Source organism: Muscardinus avellanarius, assembly GCF_963383645.1.
Source record: "Muscardinus avellanarius genome assembly, chromosome: 19".
Taxonomy (NCBI): domain Eukaryota; kingdom Metazoa; phylum Chordata; class Mammalia; order Rodentia; family Gliridae; genus Muscardinus; species Muscardinus avellanarius.
In genome coordinates, this window is record NC_137805.1 from 24,925,078 (window position 1) to 24,944,833 (window position 19,756).

The 19,756-nt window shown below is 53.9% G+C and overlaps 1 protein-coding gene across 1 annotated transcript; it reads left to right on the forward strand.

The window, feature by feature from the left end:
• Window positions 1–1,929: 1,929 nt before the first annotated feature.
• Window positions 1,930–19,437, forward strand: ANKRD60 (ankyrin repeat domain 60; the record flags this gene model as incomplete). Its single annotated transcript, XM_080716482.1, has 7 exons — window positions 1,930–2,098; window positions 6,777–6,907; window positions 8,046–8,211; window positions 9,856–10,130; window positions 13,589–13,702; window positions 17,309–17,541; window positions 19,332–19,437. Exons 1-7 carry the CDS (start codon window positions 2,014–2,016, stop codon window positions 19,435–19,437), a joined length of 1,110 nt encoding a protein of 369 aa, XP_080572608.1. The 5' UTR covers window positions 1,930–2,013.
• Between the last annotated feature and the right edge of the window lie 319 nt (window positions 19,438–19,756).

Here is a 19,756-nt window from a genome sequence, read left to right on the forward strand (position 1 = left end):
GAATCTTAAGAAATAGGAAATCACGGTCCTGATCAGAACTTACCGAGAAATACCAGTGATTCTGAGGACAAAATTTGGTACTCTTCAAATTGACTTACGTGTCCTGCTTTTAAAATTTAGACTCAGAGAAAAATGCTTTAGGATGTAAATAGTATTTTCACTATTAATAACTGGACGGTCTGTAAACATTCGGTTAAATTGTGCACCTTCTCCTTTCTCTGTTGACCTTTTCAAAGGCCCGAGAGGAGAAGCCCGGGGGCTCAGGGCCAGCTGCAAGGAGCACAGGAACTATTTTTGTTTTCCTCTTTGATCTTGTATGCCTTTAAAAAAAAAATTTCTGAAGCTATATATTGAATTTCCTGGTATTCAGGATGTCCCCTCCCCAGCCCCCCAATTCCACTGAACTGGTTCTATGAAAAGAAAGGAGGGAATCTATACCATTCATAATGCAAGCTAGATAACATTGTACGCCACTTTGGCAGACCAAGTAGATTAAAATTAGAGGTGCATATTATTTTTTTTAAGTCCATCTTGTGTTTAATACTTGTCTTAAAGAGTAAATAGATGCTGATACTCCTTTACTTTGATAATAAAGCAGTTTTTAATTTTTTATTGCCTAGATGTGAGATTGTCATGTTAAAATCTGTTGGTCTGGCAGCTGTACACTTACTCAGCAGAAACTGTCTGTTCTATGCAGAGCTTAATATTCCATTAAAGAAAAAAAATGGACTTCAGTTTGTGTCGTGAGGTGTATAATTTGCGCGCTGAATCACAACGTGATCGTGAAGACTCGGCTCTGGCAAATTATCTAACCTTTACCATTTCAGTCCGGATGTTAAAATCGTCTATAATTTAGTACAGACACTTCCCAATGCAAAGATTTCTTTTATGGCTGTTAAGTCTCCACAAAATTATCTTCCAGCTTACATTTTTCTTCTTCTTCTTCTTCTTTTTTTTTTTTTTTTTTTTGCGGTACTGAAAATAGGACCCAGGGACATTCTACCTCCGATCTACACCCCCAGCCCTATTTTTCATGCTTTTATTTTTGAAACAGGGTCTCACTAAGTAGTAGCTGAGCCTGGCCACAAATTGCGATCCTCCTGTCTCAGCCTCCCGAATGCTGGGATTACAAGCCTGCGGCACCACGCCCCACTACATTTTTTTTTTCTTTTTTATGACAACTGAGGCTTTCCAGGGTGGTGGGTGGCCTGCCTGCCCTTCCTGGGCTGCTCCTGCCTTCAGTTAACTCCGGGTGCGTAGATTAATTGCTCCCAGGGACCTTTCAGGTCTGAGCCCCCAGGTAGTCCTGGTGGCCCGGAGGCCGGGAGGACCGGAGCACCAGGTTCCTCGCAGAGCAGGCGCTCCCGGGAAGGAAGCGCCCACCCAGGGGACCCCCTGGCCCGTGTCATGCCCAGCGGCCCCTGGCCCCCAAAGTTGCCGAGGTGGGTGCAGCATCGCCAGTTCTCTCGCCTGCCTCCCCACCCTGGGGTGGCCCAGCCCCCCAGGCAGACCGGCCCGGATCTGGGGATGGAGTGTTTATTTCTGGGTCCCGTTTTCACGCACGCTGGACACACTTCTAAGCATGGCCAGAGACTGCGGGTCACCACCGTCTGCAGACTGGCGGGCGCATACCTCCCCCAGGTGGTGGGCCCTGAATTAAACCGAGACCGCGCTTTTAGCCGACGGGAGGAAGGAAGGGCCGCGGGCTGCGGGCGGGCGGGGCGGGGGCCCCTCCATCACCCCCGGCCCGGCCGCGGGCGTCACAGTCGCGGGGCGCTGGCGGGCGGGATGGCGCGGGCCAGGCGGCGGGCGGAGGGCGGGGGCGCGGCGCGCAGGCCCCGCAGGGACCCCGGGCCGGGCCGCTGGGGGCCGCCCCCCGCCCGCGCCCTCGCGGGGCCGCCGCCCGCCGACCCGCAGGCCGCCGCGCTCGACCTGGTGCCCGACGCCTTCGCGCTGCGGGTGCGGCTGGAGGAGACCGGGGAGCTGTTCCGCGTGCCCAACTGCCGCAGTGACATGACGGTGCTGGAGCTCAAGGGCCACCTGGACCTGCTGCTCGGCATCCCTGCCAACCTGCAGCGGCTCCAGTTCCTGGACCAAGGTGGCCCCCGACCCCTCCCGGGACGGGGTCCGCGGGCCCCCGGAAGGTCCTGTGGAAGGACCCCCATGTTAGAGGTGGCCCAGCTGCCCTGAGACCCCAGGGGGAGGAGGCACCAGGGACGGCCCCCACCATCCCGGGGACACTGGGCTCCTGCTGGACCCTAAAGCTCAAGGCCAGCCTTGTCCTGCAGGTCAAGGACCCGGGGAGCCCAGACCCCGAGTCCCCCTGATCTCTAAGGAACCCCGAGTCCAAATCCAGCCACATCCACACTAGACCGTAGACTTGAAAAGCAAAGTAAAGCCAAACAAAACTTTCCCAGGAGGACCTCGAGCCCGGAGCAGCTCAGAATCCCAAATGCAAAGCCAGCCAGGTCCTGGCGCTGGACTTGTTACCCTCAGAACCCCAAGTCCTCCGGCCCTCCCTGTCCTCGTAAAGATTCCAAACCCTGAGACAAACCTTGCTGATCTCAGGACCCCACATACCTGCCCAAGACTGAACCCCAATGTCCAGGCTAACCTCTACTACCTCAGAACCCGGGACCTTCTAGCAGCCATGCCCCCACAAGCATACCAAAGCCGGAATAAGCCGGAACCACCTCAGGACCCCCAAACCCAGAGCAAACCTGCCCTCAACTGAGCCCCAAATATCCAGGCTAACCCTCAGCCCCAGAACCTATCTTTCCATCAGATTCTCCATTCAGGACTCTCAGACCCTGCCCATCTAAAACCCAGAACAGACTTAACCAAATAAAACCCCAAATCTCCAGGCAACCATCCCCAACTCAGAATAGCGAATCATTCTGCATATATATGCCAAAAATAAAACCAACTTTGCCCATCTCAGAACCCCCAAACCCAAACATACCTGCCCAACATTGCACCCCAACACTCCAGGTTAATCATCACCATCTCAGAACCCAAATCCTTCAACAAGCATGCCCACCAAGGGTGCTAAGCCCCAGAGCAAACCCTGCCCTCCTTGGGGTCCCATGGACCCCATATACTCTAATGCCAGGGTACACTCTTAAGTTCACCATGACCCTAAATTCCAGAGCAGGTGGGCCCGATTCCAAGCCTCTTCCCCCTCTCCGGCCAAGCAGGTGTGCATCCGAACCCCAGTCCATCACCCCACTTCTGTCTCCGTGAGGATGTCAGAGTCCCCAAAATGGATCCCGTCTGTATTTGAGCCCCCAAATCAAAGCTGATTCTGCCCTCGTCTCAAAGCCAGCCCCACGCTCACCAGGACCATGACAGAATTGCAATCCAAGCAAAGGGGTCTTCATAAGGGCCTGAGAATGAGATAAACTCCCCACAACAGGACCCCAAAACTCCAGTCAAATCTACCCCAGTCTGAACCCCCATCTCCAGGAAAGCTGTGTCTACACCAGCTCCCAAGGGTCTAGTCAACCATGCCTGTGTGGGGAAGTCAAGGTTTGAAGCAGCCCTTGCCTCTTTGAGGACCCCCAAAACTCAGAAGCAAACTTTGCTTATATTCAAAACCCCAATTCTTTAGTTCAACCTATCCACTCCCAAACCTCCAATTCTAGACCAAATTCAGCCTGTTGTCAGGACCCCTAAATCTTGGGGCAGACCCTATCACCTTCAGGACCCCAGATCTCAGAGCCGACCTGCCTGATTCCTAAGCCCCAGTTGCCTCAGTATTCAAGGTTGAGAGCTCCAAATCCCCAAACAAGACCTGGCCATATGAAAACCCTAAATCCCAGAAAAGACCCTTCCCAAACCAGGACCTCTAAACCCAAACCCAGAGTCAATTCTACCCTGATTGGGACCCTAAAGCTCCAAGCCAAACCTTTCTTCATTTGAACCCCCAGTATTGGCAGTAACCCAGCCTGTATCAGAACCCTGAATTCCAAGTGGTATCCTTGCCCAGGAGCTCAAAGCCAGCCCAGCCGGTATCGGAATCTGGTACCCGGAGCTGACTGTGCCTGCCAGGACCCCCAGACCCCCCATCCAGAGAAACCTCCTGTGGGAGGTCCCCAGTAGACCAAGAACCCTGGCCCATCTTCCTCTACCTGAGGACATGGCTCTCACTATCCCGATTGACTACAATATTACTTCAATATTAGGATATGAGACCAGGATCAAAGCCCTGGGAATCCATCACCGCCCCACCCAGTTGAAATCAAGACAAAACACTTCAAGAAAACGAAGGTTTAAAAAAAAAAAAAACCCACAAAAAACCCTGGTAGCTGCACAGAGATCATGTGAACAGCCATACTGCAGAGACCGCAGCCTTACTGCAGGGGGCCGGACGCGAAGCAGACAGACAGATCTGAAAGTGGCCGGCCTCTAGGAGCTCGGGGCTCCCAGACGCCGCCCGCCTGGGGCTCGGTTTTCTAATCCGTAACGCAGAGCCCCGTTAGGTCTGGACCTCTCAGTGCTTTTCCCCCGTGGACAGAAATGACTCAGGAAAGTCCAAATGGGCAGGGCAGGCCAGAACTTCCTCTCCCGCACGCTTCAAAATAGGCTACGTATTTGCTCCCCAACCTCACTTACTTTAGTATTCAAAAGATGCTCTTGGGCATCTCGGAGGCCTTATTTAGCAAGAAGCCCGTCCTGAGCCCCGTCTGTGTGTAACACATTAAGAACAAAGGTGGGTCACTGAAGGGCTGATTAAGAGTCCTTCAACAAGTAATTTGGAAATTATGTAGCCCCAACTACAAATGTCCGGACCCCTTTTTGTTCATTTATTTTAGCTGATGAGCTGGGAAAAGCAATAAATTCAAGGAAGCTAAGAAGGAAGGGGGAGATGCGGTGACTTAAAACTGATGTCACCGTGCTATATCACTCCGTCCCCGCCGCGAGCGTGACCTAGCTCTGCCGCGCGGGCCTCCTTTGCGGGTGGCGTGCGAGCAGGAGACAAGGTACTATTTTGCGGTCAGGAGAAATTTGGGCTGCCGGCCATAAATAAGTGGCTTCTGCCCACCTCACAGGCTGCAGGGGTGGGGAGAGGATCAGATGAGATCATGTGTTTGGGAACCTTGGGCGGCTCAAAGCTAAAGGGTCGAGGAAATTCATGGACGAGGGTCGCCCTCCTATGTCTGGTATCAGCACTGATCGTTTATTTAGCGGGTGATAATTAGTATCTGCCTGAGCCCAGGCAGAAGCTGCCTGTCTGTAGGGAAAAAAAGAAAAAACAAAAAGTGTGGTTAGTGGGAGCCGCAAGGAGATGCGGGGTGCTCAGGGAAGCCGTTTTCCTCCATGTTTTCAAAGTTGTCAGCAGTTAAGTTGGCTTGGACTAACTTCTGACTACCCTGCCTTCAGACAACGGGGGTGGGGGGGATGACCCCATATCCAGGACAAAAGCCAGAAAGTTCTAGAAGGACGGTGCCAGGAGCCCTCGGAAAAGCCCCTCCTGAGCCCCTGAACTGCCGACCAAACTCTATCTCACACCTTCTTTCAACCACAAACAGAGCCCTAATGAACAGATCTGCCCGTCAGTCCTGGGTGTTACCTCCACCCTCCCGAGGCTGCAGGGACAACATGGTGCCCACAGAGTCAGAGAACGTGGGAACTTCTCCGCTCCTGGGCATACAGAGCGCCACCTCCCTGGGAGGGTGTCCGAGAGGATCGCAGAACTTGCTGCCGGCACAGAGTACTCACTAAGTAAAGTACTGAGCACACAGGCCAGTGAATTCTATCTCCCGAGGAATATATGACAGGATCATTCAGCCTGGGCAGACAGAGACTTAGTGTTTGCTATTGCTTATGAACAGAGTATGTTCTCCTGAGGGTGTGTGAGTGTGTGTGTGTGTGTGTGTGTGTGTGTGTGTGTGTGTGTGTTTTGCTGGAGATCGAACCCAGGAGATTTCTACAAGCTACACCCCCGGCCCTTTTTATATTTTGTTTGGAAACAGGGTCTCGCTAGGTTCCCGACAGTCTCACTGCATTGCTGAGGCTGTCCTTAAATCTGGGATCCTCCTAACTCAGTCTCCTGAGGCCTGGGATTAAAGACATGCAATTTTTTTTTTGTTTGTTTTGAAACAAGGTTTCGCCAGGTTGTGACAGTCTCACTGTATTGCTGAGGCTGTCCTCCAAACTACAATCCTCCTGCCTCTCAAGTACTGGCATTACAGGAGTGCACCACCACGCCTGGCTAGACTGTTCTCGAGAACGTGTGTGTGTGTGTGTGTGTGTGTGTGTGTTTAAAAAGGCGACCTGAGCCTGGTCACACTTTTCTTCACGTCCTCTGTCATTCACATATCCTGTCTCTGCCATTCTCCTCGGGTGTGGATATAGCCAGCTAATGATAACACTGGTATTTTAGGTGACCGTCGAGAGCTTGGGTAAGTGCACTGCACTATAACATAGGGTTCCTTCGAATTTAAGTAGTTTAATTGTAGAGCTGGCCTCATAAAATGACTTTCCTGACTCGTGTATTCTTTCGCAACAGGACGCGCTATAATTACAGAATTTTATAAATCGTTGTCGTTGTTTCTCGGTCCAGCTTTGCTCCGAGCTGAGCCAAATTAATTTTCTAAAAGGCATTAACGGCAGCAGACTTAACGCGGAATCATCAAATGAGATTTTTGTTGTTGTTGTTTAAGGCTCTAAAATTATCTTGGTGATAGCCAAGGTCAGATAATCTCTTAACCAATGTAATAGATTTTCTTTAATATCCATTTTTTTTTTACAAAAGAAAAATTGTTTCCCTTTAGGAATTTTAATGGACGACACCACTCTGAAGTTCCATGATGTTATCCCTGGGGGCCTTATTTCTTTATGTATCTGGCATTACGATGGCTGGACAGAACTGGTTTTGGCCTCAGTGGAAGGGGATCCCAATAAGGTGTGTTTACACTTCTTTGACAATGGGTATTATACGAATCAACTGGTGTGCGGTGCTGGGTACAGGGAGGGGGACTCCCTTCTGCCAGGCCTCCTGCTGGGCCCTCAGCTGGGGCTGGGCCAGGAGCGGAAGGAGGACAGAGACCGGGATAGGATGTTTACCCAACCTGGAAGATGAGTCACTGACTTGGGGCCCAGTGTGTGCACTGGCTCTTTCTGTAGATGACATTCTGGGTTCAAGCTTGAACAACTTCCTAGGAAAGGTTTGGGGGAGGGAGCCAGGGAAGGCTGGGCGCAGATGGATGCTGGGATTTGGCACAGGGAGAGTGGGTGGCTCGGAAGGGCAGAGTCAGGACCTGACAATCACTCCTCCACTGGCATGTGCCAGGCCTGGGCAGGAAGGGAGGGTCACATCCCAGCCACCACGCATACCCATTGTCCTGGCCCTTCCCTGCTATTTTAGCCCTCTGACACATGAGGTCAGGACATGCCTCAGCTTTCTGGCTCTTGCCCTGGATATGGGGTTATCTCCCCTGTTGTCTGAGATCCTGGGCCAGAACTGCAGCCCCACTGTCCCACGCTCACCACCTTCTGCTCCTCCCTCTCCCCACACCTGCCCCTGACTTGCGGGGCACGGGTCCTCCCTGCGGGATCCCGTGGACTTTCTCCCGAGCTCAGACACTCAATCTGCTTCGGTGACGGGGCTACTTTTCTGAAGCTGAGTCCAGAATGTTCCAAAAGTTCCCAAAGACAGCGGCCCCCAAAGTAGATGAGAAGACCAGACTCCATCAAGCCTCCAAAAAGACTCTGCCACCCTCTCAGGCTCCCCTCTGGAAAGGCCATGTTGTCACCTTCCTCTGGACCAACACGGCTGTTGTCTCTCTTCAAACACAGACGGGAAGACCTTCCTGCCTTCCCCGCTTGACTGATGGCCGCTCCATATTTCCAGACATGTAGGGAGCATTGGGCGTTGTCTCCGCCATCTTTTCCTGGCCCCTCCCTGCTCCCCCATAGGACCTGCCCTGTCCTCTGTCACCTGGCTGTGGGGTAGAGCAGTCCTGCCCCCAAGCATGGCCCCCCAGCTTCCTGCCATGGAGCTGGGCCTTCGAGAGTGACCCCTGCTCCGTTTCCCTCCCCAGCTGGCCTGCCTTGGGGTCACCGAAGACTCCTTTTACCGAACGGCACACTCTATGCACTTTGAGGGGGAGAGGCTGAGGCGCTGGATATCTGAGAGGGCGTTCGTGGCGCTGTACGTCTGCTCCCACAGAGGCCACCACGAAGCCGTGAAGTACCTTCTAGAAAAAGGTAATTCTGGCAGAGAGCATAGTTGGGAGGAGACTCGGAGAGGAGGGCGCATCTTGTCTCCTTGGGCTCTCGGCTGTCACCCCCAAGCTCGGTCCCTGTTGGCCTCCTACGGGTGGGTGACTGGTGTGTCTCTTAGGACCTGCCAGTCAGGGGCTGGGCCCTTCTCTAAGCCAGGGCTCTAGAAAATTCTCTCTGTGGTAGTGAGACAGAAATCACAAGATGCCCAAACAGCGAGTTGCAGGGAGTCCCGGCTTCTTACTTCTGACCGAACAGCCTAATGCTGTCCCAGTCCCAACCGAAGCCGCCTCCAGCACCCTGCAGATCGGCCATCACCGCAGACGGCCCAGGCCACTGGAAAAAGGAAAAAGGAGTGGGGAGGGGTTTGGCCGGCAGCTCGGGGCCCGGGAGAGGCTTTTCTGAGGTCTCCTGGAATGGTGTCTCTGTTAGAGCTCTTCCTTCCTGCCCGCCCACCTTCCCAGCATCCTGAGGTTCTATCTTTGCTATGGTCTCCACTTCCCCAAGCATGGCAGAGAACAGCTCGGCTTTCCTGGGTGGGGTGGCTGGGCCGCGCCGGGCACAGGAACCTCGGCTGGCCCAGGATTATGCCACTGTGTCCTCCACCTCCCTCTACCGCCTCTCCACGCATATCATGTTGAAAATGAAATATGGGCTTTCCAAAGCCCAGCAATCCTTTAAGCTCATAAAAAGTCATTTTCCCTCTGATGGAACCATGATGTATTTGAAGGCACCGGTTAAAAAATGATAGGCGGCTTTGCAAAGTTTTCTATCCCCAGCAGACGCCGCAGGGAGGGACACACGGTTCCCAGAGCCCATTTAAAACTTTCCCTCGCAGACCAGCCATCACTCATCAGAAGCTGGCTGCCGAATTGTCAGTTGAATTTAATTGAATTGCATTATTTTCTGTGTCATGGTATGTGTTACCCGGAATTTGATTCAATTCAACAAGTCGGCATTGGACACCTGTCACGGGCCCATCCGTCTGCAGGGGGAGTGAGGGATTCAGTGTGCTGAGGCTTCGGCCATGATTCAGACTGTCCTCCGTCTGTCACTCTCTGGCGCCTGTCTTCTCCAGCCCGGAGCTACGTGCTGGGGATGAAAACGGCCACTGCGGCGCTCAGAGCAAGTGTGTTCCCAACCTGTGTCCAACTCAAGAGGGAAAGCCGGCAAATTATTGCGAATGATGGATGTCATGGTCAGTTGCAGACAGGACATTCTGAGGATGTTGGATGTCTTTTGAGTTTCATAACGGAGGTGTCATGGGGAAAGATTTTACATGCGGAGGGCCTGGGGCGGGATGCAGAGTAGGGTCTATTTAGTGTAAAGGTAGAAGATAGGTATAATTGGACCCTCCACAGAATGAAGGAGGAAGCGCTTAGGAGGCTGGTGTTGCATCATAAGGGGCAGGTGGGGTAAGGTAGAGAACAGCAAAGACCTGGCATGTGCCCTGTGGGTGGTGGGGTGCCAGCGATGGGATAATGATTGTCAACCTGGGCAGCTATGCCAGGGGGCAATTAAATGGCTAATTCTGCAGAGCATCCCCTCCATTCCCCGGGCCCCTCCTGCATCCTTAACCCGCGTCCCTGGCTGGGAAAGCACTTCCCCAGTCGGCATTGTTGTTTGTAGGAACCAGCTGCACGGGCAGATCACCCCTGGGCAGGACGCCGCTGCATGTGGCCGCGGCCATGGGCCGGCTGGACTGTATAAACCTCCTCATGGAGCACGGCGCCTCCATCCACGACAAGGACGCCAAAGGGGAGACGCCCATCACCGTGGCCCGCCGGCTGAACCGCAAGCAGAGCGAACGTCACATGTTCCTCCTCCACTGGCTCACCAAGTCCGGCGTGAGGGATCTCAAAGCCGCTATCACCAAAGAGGCCTTTAAGAGGGCAACCTCCATGGTGAGGAGGAAGAGAATGACCATCAGTTAGCTCTCAAAGCACCCAGGTGACTTTCCAGAGCTCAACCTGCAGTATCCCCCGCCGTACATCGGTGTGGGGACAGGCGAGAAGACCGATCGGATCCAGACTGGGCATCCGCTGTCCTGCTTGCAAATAGCTTTGGGAGGGTGTCGAAGACTAATCCATTTCAGACCTAACGGGCACCCATGCCAGCTTTTAATTTTAAGCTCTTTGTACAATGCATCCAATCACACTGGTTGGGGTGATGGGAACCAATTACCTTCTCTCCCTTCTACAGACCATCTAATGCGCCGGCATAATAGGCGTAATAACAAGAACGATAATAGCGCTATTGTTATTGTACAAAACAAGTCCCAGCAGGCATCGGGAGGTGGTGCTTGGCGTGGGCTGTGACTCGAGGCATGGCTAGTGATGTTCCGGAAGTTTTGCCGAGCCTTCCTTGAGGGGTCTGCTGCTCTGAGTCAGGGGTGCAGAAGCCAAGCTGGGTTTGAGGGTTGGGTTCCCCAAACATGTTCGCCAAAAGAGATGCCCGGGCGCCTCCTTCCTGGTGAGGTGACGTGCTGGTGTTAGGTGTAGAGGAAGTTGTGTAGGAGCACCTGACGCCCGTAGGTCCCCAGCAGCCCCTCCCCAGCTTGCTAGGGTCCTATCAGCCTTCGTACCTGTGGACAGGGCTCCCTGAGTGTCAGTTCCAGGCCTCCGACATTGACTTTCCCTTGTCTTAGGCCGGGCTGCAGCACCCCTGAGTACCCCAGGTCAGGCCAGCAAGGGGTGGCGGGAGACAACGGTGCTGGGCCCCAGCTCTGGCTTCAAAAGGCAGCTAGATCTTCCCAGAGCTTTTCAGAGCGGAAGCCTGGCTTTTTGATAGGATTCCTCCTGATTTTTTAAATGTTGGCTTGCATTTTTTGAAGAAATTGGTAAGGTTTCTTACCATTAGATTCTTACCTTGAGGTAATAGGGAGGCTTGAGGTGTACCCCAGGGACGGCCCCTTGCTATCAAACAGCCAGTCTCAGCAGGACAGCCCGCGCTGAGGCCTTGCAGATGACGGGCAGGGCCCTCCCCGCCACCTCACCACCGGCCTCCATGCTTCTCGGAAGCCCTGTCTGTTAGCACAACTTCCAGAATCCAAATGTGGGGCAAAGGTCTCTTGCCCAGGCCCTGTTTTTCAAAGCTGTGGGTCGTGGCACCATGTGCTAGCTGTCACACTTCCCAACTTACATCTCAGAAGCCGGATCTGGCTTTTAAATTAATGGATTGCGTTTCCTGCTGTCTCGGCAAAGCAAGCTTGTGTGGACGACGTGGTCTTATACCCGGTCCACGTGGCCATGCTCAGCTCAGCAATCTGTTTGACAAATAATAGTCAGGGGGGAAAAATAGCTTAACATCAACGATGTCAAAACTGAGTTCTTGTTTCTGGCAGACACTGTGCAAAGTCAATAGGCAGATATTAAGTGACCCCGATCCAGAGGGCCAGTTCACTTAGCTAATGAGCTGCGCGGAGGGGGAGATGTGGGAGCCCTTTTAGCCGCACGGGTGGCACTGCTCCAGGCCACGTGTCTTCCAGGAGCTGCGCTCAGCAGTCCTGGAGCCAGGAGAGCCAGCAGCCGGTACCTGCACCCACCATTTTGGGGACCAGTGCCCTAACTTCACATGTTCCGACTCAAGTAGACACTTGCCTAGGCCCTGGGCAATTCTGTCTGTCTGTCTGTCTCTCTCTCTCTCTTTCTCTCTCACGCTGTGGTGACTTTTGTTCAACCCATAACAGGGTCATTTGAACTCTCTGGTTCTGGGTCGCTTCGACAATCCAAACAGTTTTTAGGATTGTAGCAGGGGGATAGGGCACTTGTATACCGTGTGCAAAACCCTGAGTTCCATCCCCAACAATACACTCACGCGTGCGCGAGCACACACACATACACACACACACACACACACACACACACACACACACACACACATAGCTGGATGCAAGCCCAGATCTCATATTATAGAAAAGACACTCATAACCACACAAGTCTTGAGTTGCCATGATTGGTATTATGTCACATTTTGTAGTTATTTCATTAAATGTTTATTTTGAAGTGTTTTTGTTTTTGTTTTATACTTTGGGAGCAAAAAAAAAAAAAAAAAAACACCAAACCAAACAAAAAAACAATTGGGGGAGGGTGGAGCTTAACCGTTTTTGTGGGACCCTGGAATTCTTGCAGGCCCAGGCGCTCGAGAGGGTCCACTGAGGCGGAGCAGCTGTGTCCTGCTTGGCCGAGGGGACTCCCTGGGGAGGAGCTCCCGGGAGCTTTGCACACAGAGGGCTGACTGTGCAGGGGCGGTGGGGTTGACGCCGACCACGGGGTCTGGTCAGCTCTGCTGTGAACTGCTGAACCGAGGGTCTCCTGGAGGAGGGCAGGGGTCACCACCCCTCTTGACCCCAGGGAGGAAGGAAAGCCCTGGCCATTGTCCGAGAGCCTGGCTGGCATCTTGCTGAAGTCAGAGGTGAAATGGTCAGGCTTCGTGAGACAGAGGAGAGGACGGGAGGTCCTGGGCTCTCAAACTCTGGTCACCAGGGTCAGGTGACCTGCCTCTGAGCTGTGTGTCCTTGGCGCTCTGGTTTCCCCACCCCTGCTGGAGCCCTAGCTCACAGGCTCACTGTAAGCGGACGAGCAGGGTGGCCGAGTCGGCCAGGGCATTTCCTCTCACTTTGGCTGTGAGGACGCTCAGCCATCGCCAGAGTCTACTCAGAGTGAGCCTCCAGCTTGCTAACCCTTGTCTCTCCTCTTTCCCAAGTGAGGCGTCATCTCCCTGTCTAAAATTCCATCTCAAACCATCGTATAAATATAAGCCACTTCCTGCCTGGAGGTCAGCGCAGCGGGCGTGAAATGGGCGTTCTCGAGGGTGATCTAAGTATCTCACCCGGGACTGACGTGGTGCCCCGTCCTGGGTGTCGCTAACCCCAGGCGCTGAGTCCTTCCGGTGTGCCCCAGTCTGTGGGCCCTCAGGCTCTACCTGGTCCTCGGCACTTTGTTTTCTTGGTGAAAAGTTTCCACCACGAGGCTGCAGTGCACACGGGGCTTTTGCCACCACCACCTTCAGCCCCGTCGAAGGCAAGGACAGCCCCCTGCAGGAAGCATGGTCGGGGTATCCTAGAGCAGAGAGAGGGGGCGCCCCTCTGGTGGCACCTCGGGGCGCTTCAGGTGCCCCCAACTGGTTCATGTGATGCTAAAATAATAGGTGAGAAAGAAAGATGACCCATTCGCAGGCTGCTCTCAGTCCTCTGGAGAGAGTGATGGTCCCCTGGTTCGACTTCACACCGGACCCTGGCTAATCTCCCTATTACAGACTTTGACTAAGAGCTTGCGGTCACTGTGCACCAGCCCCCGCGCCTCCCCGTGCGTCTTGCCTGTTGCTCGACCTTGCGACCACTGGCCCCCACCCACCCGCCAAGAGCCTTGTCGGCCACGCGGATGAGCTGGCCAACACGGACCGGGTTCTCGACCCCCAGTCCTGTCGGCTTGACTCGCAGTCCAGAGGGGGCCTGGGCTTGCCGTCTGTGGACCCCGTTAGGGTTCTCCTTTGCCACCAGGGTGGCACCTAGCCGCACGTGGCCGCCGCGCGGGCCTCGGTTTCCTCCTCTGTAACATTGGGGTAATGACATCTCTCCTCTGTCGTCACCTTAGGGATGAAATGTCTGGCGCAGAGAAGACACTTGAAAAATGGTAGCCATTATTATTATTACTGCTGCTGTTCAATTTGCTTAAAATGTTTACTCGCTGGGAATCGATACGCTCCCTGTTTCCAGAGAGCCTCATAAATTTTCAGCAAACCTTATACAATAAGAGTCTCCATCCAGAACTAATAATTCCCAAAGTGGGAGATGAATAATTTCCCTTAAACTTGCTGATTTGGAGAGTAAAGCAGAGGAGGGCTTCCTCAGCAATTTGCAAAAAGTGCATTCTGAACTTGAAACTCCGTGGCTGGCGCCCTAGGAGGGACAGCGAGCTCCCGGGCAAGAGGAAAATTCCAGCCGCCCGGCTCGGCCTCCGCAGCGCGCGCCGGCCACAGGCGGCAGCAAGAGGGCATGGAAACCCATTAACATTTAGAAAAATGCCGTGTTTGTGCTCATCACAAATGTCAGAAATGCTGTGCCGTCTGTGTCACTTTGAAAACTCGAAAGCGGGGTCTGGCCGCGGGGGACCGCAGGTGGGCGTTTCTGCGCAGGCAGGTGTGCGCACAGTTGTTTTCTGGGCAGAGGGCGCAGGAGAGCTCTGGGACACCCTGAAATTTCCCTCCCGAGGCCCCGCACCTGGGCACGGAATAAAGAGGCACCACTACCTTTCTGCCAAGGGAATCTCATCCGTCATCAAACAATGCCACTCTTGATCCATTCGTCTGAGTGCACTCTCGGCTTACACCTGGGAAACGTCCCTGCGGGGATCTCTGGGGCTGTGTTGCACTGCGTGTGTTAGGGAAATGTCCCAACACCCAGCGGGGGGAGGGGGGGTTGTAGAGTTCCACCTTTTCTCAGGATTATGATCAGTCATTATGTAACAAAACATCCCCAACTGGGCCCAGTTACCCCACTTGTGCAAACCGTCCCGTAGAGACAGAGCCCCATTATATAACTGCAGTTTTGCGGTGGCCTGTGCCGGGAAGCTGCCCAGTGCCCACAGGGAGGGGAAGGGAGGGGGCACAGTTTGCAGTTATTCCAAGATGGCTTGATCCATATGCCCAGGCCGCGGGGTGGTCACAAGGGCTGCCCAGAAAATGTGTCTGTGCTTACCCAGCTCCAGTTCCCAAGGGAGGCAAAAGCCGCGCCGGTCTCCCTGTGTTGATTCAGGGATAATGGATAATGTCGGAAACACTCCCTTAAGGTCTCAGCATCGCAGCCTCGGGACGGTGGGGAGTACACTTCTGAACAAAGACTTGTGTGTCTTCTTTTTGATGGTGGCAAAATATACCTAAAAGCCAGGTGTGGTGGCGCACACTTGTCATCCAGGTCTTGGGAGGCAGAGACAGGAGGATCGCCTGTTCGCGGCCAGCCTCAACTACGCAGTGAAGCCCTCGGCAACTTACTGAGACCTTGTTTTAAGATAAAGAATTAACAAAAAAAAAAAAATAGGGCTGGAGGTGGAGCTCGGAGGTAGGATGCCCCTGGGTTCCATCCCCAGGACTGCCAACAAAACAAAAACAAACACCTAAAATGTGCCACCATTGAGTAGCAAGTTGTGCAACCGTGATACTGTCTAGTTCTAGACTATTTTCATCACCCCAAGAAGAAGCCTCAGCTCCATTCACAGGGACCTCTCCTGGAAGCCCCCAGCACCAGATGACCGCCAACCCCTCCCGCTTCTGCTTCTGTGCTCTTGCACCTGCAGGCCATTTGCCGTGAAAGAAGACACTGCCAGCGCTGGCGGCCCCGCGCATCTGACTTCTCAGCTTAGTGTGCCCCTGAGGTCCCTCTCTCTCTTGCAGCGTGAGCTCTCATTTTCTCTCTTTAGCCGGGGGTTCCATCAGGGGGCTGCAGCCCACACCACTCGCCCACCCGCCTTTTGGTTCAGGCTCCGGCTTTTGCTTCCTTAGAGTAGCCGCCCCCCAGGGGGCGGGGAATCGAGGGGCCGCAGACTGTGCTGCTGGACAGCAAGCCTTCTTCTTATAATCAAAGGATCCACGTGAAAAGGCCCAGCTGCGTGTAATCCCAGTACTTGGGAGGCTGATACAGCAGGGTCGTAGGTTTGCAGCCAGCCTCAGCTACTTAGTGAGGCCCTCTGCAACTAGTGAGACCCTGCTTCAAAATAAAACATAAAAAATAGGGCCGGGCGTGGTGGTGCACGCTTGTAATCCCAGCATTTGAGAGGCTGAGACAGGAGGACTGTGGTTCACAGCCAGCCGTAACTATTTAGTGAGGCCCTTTGCAACTCGGTGAGATCCTGTTTCAAAATAAAGAATAAAAAATGGGGCCGGGGAGCCAGGCGTGGTGGCGCATGCTTGTAATCCCCGCGCTTGGGAGGCAGAGACAGGAGGATCGCGCAGGTTCGGAGCCAGCCTCTCTGGCTTAAGAGACCCTGTTTCCAAATAAAAAAATATAAAAAAATAGGTCTGGGAGTGTAGCCCGGAAGTAGAAGGGCTTCCAGGAACCCCAGTACCACCAAAAAAAAAAAAAAAACAAAAAAAAAAAACCAAAAACCCAAACAAACAAACAAACAAAAAACAAAGCCAGCCTCAGCTACTGAGTGAGGCTTTCAGCAACTCAGTGAGACCCTGTTTCCAAATAAAGTATAAAAATTGGTCTGGGAGTATAGCCCAGAGGTAGAAAAGCCCCTGGGTTCCACCCCTAGTACCACAATAAATAAATAAATAAATAAATAAATAAATAAATAAATAAGTAAATAAAGGGGCTGGGGATGTAACTTGGAGGTAGAATGTCCCTGGGTTCCATCCCCAGTACTGCAAAAAAAGAAAAGAAAAAGAAAAAGAAGAAAAGTGCCAGGAAGGAAAAAGAACCCCCCTAGCTGAGCTCTCCCAAGCTGGTAGAGCACTATTTTGGGCACCTGTGTGCGATCTGGGGCGGCAGAGGTACTTAGCGGCTGGGTAAGCAGACTGCTGGCCTGCCTACAGATTCCAGACTCAGTGGGCCTGTTGGGAACCTGAGTTCTGTATTTCTAGCCCCCAGTCCCAGGATGCTGGTGCTGAGTGGCACTGAGCAAGTCCACACCCCCTTGTCACTGGGGAACAGAGGCCCAGAGAAGGTCAGCACCTTGCCCAGGGACACACAGCACCTGGGTGTCAGGGTAAGGCCGATGATCCTACTGGTGTATTGACGGGCACCTGCCAGGTGAATCTCACCAGCTCACAGCTGCCCCTTCCCAGGGGAATGGACTCAGTCCCACACCACTGTGGGGAACAGGCTGGGCAGTGTGAGGTTTGCAGCCAGCCTGCTGGTGGGCCTTCCTGCAACCTCGATTGCTCCTCGGAGCCCCCTTTTACCACTAATAAAACCAGAAAATTCAAGTTCTTATCATCAGAGTCTCACCTGAGCCAGAGTCCCGCCTGGACAGGCACGCTGCGTTGGCCACCCCTGGGCAGTGCAGGGCAACAGGGTGGATGGACAGGTGCTCAGACCCCACGAACACCTCCTGGACCCCTATGAGGGCCCAGCGGCCCCCAGGGCGCGCCCCAAGTCCTGGATTCCGAGAGGAACCCCTCCCGGGCCAGCCCGCAGGCGGCGCCCGCCAGGTGGCGCTGTTGCTCGCAGCCGCTGCAGCTGGGCGGGGCGGCGGCCGCCAGGTGGCGCAGCGAGACCGCGGATGAGTCGAAGGCCCGAGCCGCCGGCGGCCATTGGGGCCCGCGGAGGTCCCGACGCTCGGCTCTCCGGACCTCCGCTCCCGCGTCCTCCGTGCCGTTTGGCTCTTTGCGAAGTTTGGAACATCGTTGCAGACGTCTAACTTAATTGCATAGTACTTCACCCAAACCCACGTAATAAAAACGTAGCAACTCGGTCCTCCAACGGAGCCCGTCCAGGGGTTTGCGATTATGGTCTCCTTGTAGGGGAACCGCTCGCCAGCCGTTTACAATTTTTGCTGCCCTGGGGATTGAACCCAGGGGCATTCTACCTCTGAGCTACGGCTGTCTGTCTGTCTGTCTGTCTGTCTCTGTCTGTCTGTCTGTCTGTCTGTCTCTGTCTGTCTGTCTGTCTGTCTGTCTGTCTGTCTGTCTGTCTCTGTCTGTCTCTCTTCCCCCATCCCCCAAAACAGGGCCTTGCTAAGCTGTTGAGGGTCTGGCTAAGTTGCCCGGCTGCCATCCTCCCACGTCCTGGGGTCACAGGCGTGCACCACCCCAGCCGCCTTATTTTAACTGCTTTTGAGACAGGGTGGGCTAGCTTGCCCAAGCTGGCCTGGGGCCTGTGCTCCTCCTCAGCCCCCCAGGTCTAGGATTCCAGCTTGCCCCCCCCCCCCCCTGTAAGAGCCAGGAAGTTAAATTCCATTCTGGCGCTCCACAAGTGGGAGGGGAGGGGTACGGGCTCTTTCTTTCAACTCTAATGGACATTTAAGGAATGCCTCCATCACCCAGGAGGGGCGGTGGCCACAAAGGCAGAAGGAATGATCAGTCTCAGGCGTCTGAAGTTGAGGATTCTTGACATTTTCCTCTTCCAGTAAAGTAGAAACCACAGCTGCAGAGAAGGGCTAAGACCCAAGAGCGAACCTTGGAATCGCCGTCCTCAGCAGATTACACCTTCAGAGGATCTTATGCCCGTCTCCCTCCGCAGGCTGCAGTGTACTTCATACCTGGCTCAGGTCACACGTGGTTTAGGATATATATATATATATATATATATGTTAATTTTTACTGTGGCACTTAGGATTGAATCCACCTAGGGGCATGCTACTTCTGAGCTGCACCCCCCCCCAGCCCTATTTTATTTTTTTTTATTTTGCAACAGGGCCTCACTAAGTTGCGGAGGGCCTCCGCTTAGCTGCTGAGGTGGGCCTCGATTCTGCCATCCTCCTGTCTCAGCCAAATCCTGGGATTACAGGCTTTCGCCTCCACGCCTGGCTAGGAATTACATTTAAATAGTGAAAAAGTTTATAGGTCCCATTTTGTCCAGTGGGGAGAGGGGCCGCTCCATTGAAAGGCCTTGCAGGGAGGGGGGTGTCCATAGGAGACACCTGTAGATGGAGAGGAAACCTTTGAGGGTGGGGGTCTCAGCCCCCTCCCACATGTCCAATGGGATTCCACTTGTCCAGGCCCACATTTCCCATTTGGTGAGAGGTTTTCTACACTGAGATTTATTTTTATTTTTACTTTTTATTTGTTTGCTTATTTATTTATTTCTGGGGATTGAATTCAGGGGCATTCTACTGAGCTACACTCCAAGCCTTTTTTTTTTTTTTTCCCTAAATCTTTTCTGAAACAGGGTCTCACCAGGTTGCCAAGGCCGGCCTCAAACCTGCGATCCTCCTGTCTCAGCCTCCCAAAACTGCGGTGGCAGGCGTGTGCCACCGCACACTGAGACTTTAGAAGCTTCTTAATTATCAAAATATTTTAAGCCTAAGGGAAAACCCAGCAGGACAACCCCCGCCCCCTACCCCCAGTGGGTGTTGACTTCTGCCCCGTTCTCTTTCCTTTCTGGGGTTATTTTGCCAAAGTCACGGAGACTTCTCCCTTAAACCCTCCAACCTGCATCTTCTCAGACTAAGGGCACTGGCCTCCCCCACACACACGGCCGCCGCCGCCAGCGCCTCCCAGAGCATCTGTGTCAGTTTCTACAGCTGCGGTGACCAGTTGGCCCAGGTGTAGTGCGTGAGCCAATCGAGGGCGTGTCTCCGGTTCTGGAGGCCGGAGCCTGCCCTGGGGCTCAGAGGCTCAACCCAGCAAGGCTGGCTTCTCTGGAGTCTCTAGAGGAGGCCGCCCGGCCTCTGCCTGCCTCCGAGGCCCCTATCCCCTGGCTTCTGGCCCCATCTCCATCGGCAAAGCCAGCCGTGTGGCAGCGACTGCCCAGCTTCCACCTCTCCTCTCGGAGGACCTGTCCTCTCCTTCAGTCTCCTTAAGGACCCTCGGCTCCTTCCCCGACTCCCCGACTCCCTATGGGCTGGCCGTGGGATCCCCGGGCGGGCGA